The 5,000-nt window shown below is 50.4% G+C and overlaps 1 protein-coding gene across 3 annotated transcripts in view; it reads right to left on the minus strand.

Annotated features, from left to right (window-relative positions):
* The window catches only part of LOC123499487 (serine/threonine-protein kinase Warts-like), a 12,328-nt gene that overhangs the window by 4,809 nt on the left and 2,519 nt on the right, over positions 1 to 5,000 (minus strand). For all 3 annotated transcript variants that reach the window (XM_045247517.1, XM_045247535.1, XM_045247525.1), the window contains 2 exons: positions 3,204 to 3,342; positions 743 to 1,839 (listed from right to left, as the gene is read on the minus strand). In XM_045247517.1, the coding sequence (XP_045103452.1) occupies positions 941 to 1,839; positions 3,204 to 3,342 (1,038 nt within the window). In that variant the 3' untranslated portion in view covers positions 743 to 940. The remainder of the gene's footprint in view (positions 1 to 742; positions 1,840 to 3,203; positions 3,343 to 5,000) is intronic.

A 5,000-nucleotide genomic window follows, 5' to 3' on the forward strand; every position in this document is an offset into this window, starting at 1 on the left:
GAGAGAGAGAGAGAGAGAGAGAGAGAGAGAGTTAGCTCACTTCTGTAGCATTGAAATTACTCGCAAGAAAAGAAAGATAAGGATTTAGTTTATTTACTTTTTTTTTCTCATCACCACCACCACCACCACCACCACTACTACTACTACTACTACTACTACTACTACTACTACTACTACTACTACTACTACTACTCGATATATTGATTAATTAATTGACTTTGATTACACACACACACACACACACACACAAACAAACACACGCGGTCGTTTTTTATATCATTACTATCATCATTAGAGAGAGAGAGAGAGAGAGAGAGAGAGAGAGAGATTGGATGGGCGTTATAGTGGTATATTTCACATTATCTCTCTCTCTCTCTCTCTCTCTCTCTCTCTCTCTCTCTCTCTCTCTCTCTAATAATGATAGGTAAGGGTGGAGGGCATTATTGGAGAAGGAGGAGGAGGAGGAGGAGGAAGAGGAGGAGGAGGAGGGGGAGGAGGGGGCCAGAGATCATTACCTCCAACCCCCCACCATGCCCCCTCACCCCCCACCACAAAAGGCCGATCACACACACACACACACACACACACACACACACACACACACACACACACGACCTGTGGGCCGCCATCAGGCTGAAAGGCCTGCGCCACTCCACAGGCTGGCAATCTAACAGACAGACAGACACACACACACACACACACACACACACACACACACTGTCTGTATGTCTGTATGGCTTACCTGAGTGGCGGCGTCTCCTCGGAGGTCTGCGGAATGGGGCTGCCCTGGAGTCTTCCTTCAAATACTCATACAGGGGGTCTGAGTAGGACCTCCTGGGGGCTGAGGACCTCCTACTAGTCCTCCCTTTCCTCTCCCCAGACCCCTTTCCTTCCCCTGCTTTCCCCTTGTCACTGGGGGTTTGTGTTGGCTGTTCTGGTTTTAGCCCCCCCGTTGCAGTTTGTGGGTGTTCCGGGGCTGTGGGGCTGCTGGTTTGCGTCTAGGGCTTGCTGGGGTCTTGTGTCCAGTCCTGCCTGCTGCCTGCTTGTACTCTGCTGGCGTGTACTTCTGCTTCCTGCTGATAATGGGGCTTAAACTGTCCTGTGGTGATAGAGCTTTTGTGTTCTGGGGGCTGTTTGTGTCTGTTCCCGGGGTCTTAGCGCCTTGTGACTGCACCTGAGGGGTCTTAAGTGTCTGTTTCTGTACCTGGGAGGTTTTCACACCCTGGGGTACCACTGGGGACTGCTTGGGGGCACGTGTAAGAGTTTGTGGTGAAATAGGAAAGCTACCCTTAAAAACACCGTTCTCTTTCGCGTGTTGTGACCGAGGTACCCGTTTTCTGTGCGCGCTGTGGGGGTCGTCTCTCCCCTGGGGCCTTGGCGGGGCGGGGGGCAGTGGCAGGGAGGCTGTGAGGGGCCGGCCACGGGGGAAGGGGTTAGCTTTGAAGTGGGGAGCGCGTCTTGGTAAGGATGATGGCGAGTGATAGTGATGGGAGGTGAAGGAGGCATCACACTCATCACTGCTCACCACTACTAGCTCATCACTATCATCTAGGCGGCCTGGGGGGGCGAGGGGGGCTGGGGGAACCACTGGGGGGCGCCACTCGCGGGTAGAACACACTCTGGGGTTCACCATTCCCTTCAGTTCATCTTTCAGTTCATAAAGTTCCCAGGGGCTGATACCCACGCCCCCAACGCCTCCCACGCCCCCATCTTCATCAGAGGAGGGGGAGGGGGAGGCGAGGGCGGAGGAGGGGTGGGCGTGGTAGGAGATCTCCCCCCGTAGCCCCGCCCATAGCCTTAGTAACTCCAGGGGTCTCTCCCAGTGACCAACCACGCGCACTGTTAGGGAGATGTAGATGGGGTGTTAACTTGACTGGGGAGAGCAGAAGAGAGGTGTAGATGAGGGAGAGAAGGAGAGATGTAGAAGGATGGGGTGTTAGGTAGCCTGGGAAGGGGAGAGGTGTAGGAGGGAGGAAAGGGAGAGATGTAGAGAGGGGAGGAAGGGAGAGATGAAGAAGGGGGAAAGGGAGAGAAGTAGAGGGAAAGGGAAGGGAAGGAGAAAGATGTAGATGGGGAGGAAAGAAAGGATGTAGATGGAGGGAGGGGAGATAGAGGGAGGAGAGGAGTGAGAGATGAAGAAGGGAAGAAGGGGGAGGAAAGAGAAGAAAGATGTAGAGACGAGGGAGGAAAGAAGAGATACAGATAGAGGGAAGGAAGAGATGAAGAGTGGGGAGAGAAGAGATGTAGAGGGGAAGGAAGGGAGATGTAGAGGGGGGAGAGAAGAGAGAGAGATGTAGAGAGAGAAGAGAAAGATGTAGAGAGAGAGATGTAGAGAGGGGAGGTAACCAGTATGGGGAGAGGGGAGATGTAGAGGGAGGGAGGGGAGATGGGAAATGTAGAGGGGGTGTTAATTAGTATGTAGAGAGAGAGAGAGAGAGAGAGAGAGAGAGAGAGAGGAGGGGAGTTAGCTAGACTGGGGTGACCTATGGGGGGGTGTTAACTAGTGTGGGGTGAGTAATGGGGACTAGCTGAGGTGTGGGTCTATTTTGATTAGTATGGGTAAGGAAGGGGTGTATTCTGTGGGGTGTGGGTCCATGGGGGTGTGTGTGGGGTGATTTACGGAGGTGGGGTGAGTAAGGAGGGGTGGGTTTACTGGGGTGTGGGTGTTTTGGGGTGTTTGGGGTGTTTTTTTGGGGGGGGTGTCTGGGGTGCTTTGGGGTGTGTTTGGGGTGTTTAGTGGTGTTTTGCTCGGGGTGTTTTAAGATGTAATGGGATGTTGGGGGAGGGGTGTTTTGGGGTGTGTTTTAGGTATCTGGGGTGTTTCTGGGTGTATTTGGGGTGTATTGAGGTGTCTGAGATGTTTCTGGGGTGTTTTGTAGGTACTTGGGGTGTTTAGGGGTGTTTGAGGGTGTTCAGGGGTGTATTTGGGGTGTTAAGGGATGTTTGGGGTGTTTTAGGGTGTATCTGGGGTGTTTCTGGGGTGTATTTGGGGTGAGGGGTGGAGAAGGTTGGGTTAGGTTAGATGGGGTGTAGGGAGGAGAAAGATGGGGTGTTGGGGTGAAGCTGGGGTGTTGGGAAGGGGTGAGCTAAGATGTGTTGAAGGAAAGGAAAACAATAATGATATAAAAAACAATAAAAACATGGCAATAAACAAATATATTCCCATCACACACACACACACACACACACACACACACACACACCTCCGAGTGGCGAGTGCTCCAGGATACAGGGCAGAGGGTCCCCGGGGTCCCTCACACACGCCGCCACGTCCCTGAAGGTGGTGATGGGCGTGAGGGGCGCCCACACCCGCCCGCCCTCGCACACCACGCCCAAGATCTCCTGCAGGGGCGTGAGGGTGAGTAAATGGTGGGTGGTGGTGGTGTAGGGAAGAAGAATGAGAAGGAAGAGAAGAGGAGGGAGGAGATAGGAAGAGAAGAAGGAGAGAGGAGGAGGAATGAGGAGTAATGAAGAAGAATGAGAAGGAAGAGAAGGGAGGAGGAAATAGTAGACTAGGAGGAGGAGGAAGAACGAGAAGGAAGAGGAGGAAAGAGGAGATACTAGTAGTAGCAGGAGGAAGAAGAATAAGAAGGAGGAGGAGGAGGAGGAGGAGGAGGAGGAGGAGGAGGAGGAGGAGGAGGAGGAGGAGGAGGGCAAAGAATGAGAGGAAAAAGAAGAAAGAAGAGGAGGGAGGAGAGGACAGTAGAAGGAGGAGGAATAAGAGTAGAATAGGTGAAGGAGGAGGAGGAGGAGGAGGAAGAGAAGAGGCATAAAGGAAGGATGGAGGATAGGAAGAGGAAGAAGAGGAAAAGAATGAAGAATGAGGAGGAAGAATAAGGAGAGAGGAAAAAGAATGATGAAGAGGAAGAGAGAGGAGAAGAAAGCAGGAGAAGGAGGAGGAAAGGAAGAGGAGGAGGAGGAGGAGGGGAGAAAAAGAGAAAGGAGGAGGTGGAGAAAGACGAGAAAAAAAGAACAAGAAAAAAGGGAAAAGATGAAAAAAAGAGAAAAGAACATGGAAGGGAGAAAGGGGAAGAGGAAAACAACAAGAAGAGAAGGAGAAGAAGAAGAAGAAGAAGAAGAAGAAGAAGAAGAAGAAGAAGAAGAAGAAGAAGGGAAGACACAGACAAATGAGAGACATAAAAGGAAGGAGACTGAGATAATGGTGATGATGATGGCGAGGATGAGGAGGAAGAAGAAGAAGAAGAAGAAGAGGAGGAGGAGGAGGAGGAGGAGGAGGAAGACAGTCGGTGAGAGAAACATGAGTTCGAAGAAATGTGAAGAAGAAGAAGAAGAAGGAAAAAGAATAGAAGGGGAGGAGGAGGAGGAGGAGGTGGAGAAGGAGAAGGAGGAGGAGGAGAAGGAGGGGGAAAAGTAGGAGGAGGAGGACTAGTAGGCCTTCATATTCACAGTTCAAGGTCATTTCTATCACACTGTTAGAGAGAGAGAGAGAGAGAGAGAGAGAGAGAGAGAGAGAGAGAGGCGTGACAACTCCCGTGACAGATGTATAGATAAGCTCTCTCTCTCTCTCTCTCTCTCTCTCTCTCTCTCTCTCTCTAAACACCTTGGTAGTCTTAATAGTATTCGAACTGAAGGCATCGCGTGTGTGTGTGTGTGTGTGTGTGTGTGTGTGTGGTTAAGAACCTAATATTTCGTGACTGTCTTTCTCTGTGACCGCATCTCTCTCTCTCTCTCTCTCTCTCTCTCTCTCTCTCTCTCTCTCTCTCTCTCTCTTGTTATTTATACATTTGCAGGAGAGAACAATTTACGAAGAGGCTCCCGTCAACCAGGCCTCCTTGCGTCCGATTCCCTTCCATAACCCTGACTTCGTATTGATATCATTGTTTTGTGTTTTTTCTGAGTATCAGTTACCAATATTCTAAGAACTATGGTTGAATATTTTGTGATATTATGGATTCTAATCAATCTTTTTTTTATTTATGTTTAAGATGGGGATTTCTGATTAAGAGTTCAAGCTTATTCGTTATTGGTGTTGTGAGTAT

The sequence above is a fragment of the Portunus trituberculatus genome, chromosome 8 (genome assembly GCF_017591435.1).
Source record: "Portunus trituberculatus isolate SZX2019 chromosome 8, ASM1759143v1, whole genome shotgun sequence".
NCBI lineage: Eukaryota > Metazoa > Arthropoda > Malacostraca > Decapoda > Portunidae > Portunus > Portunus trituberculatus.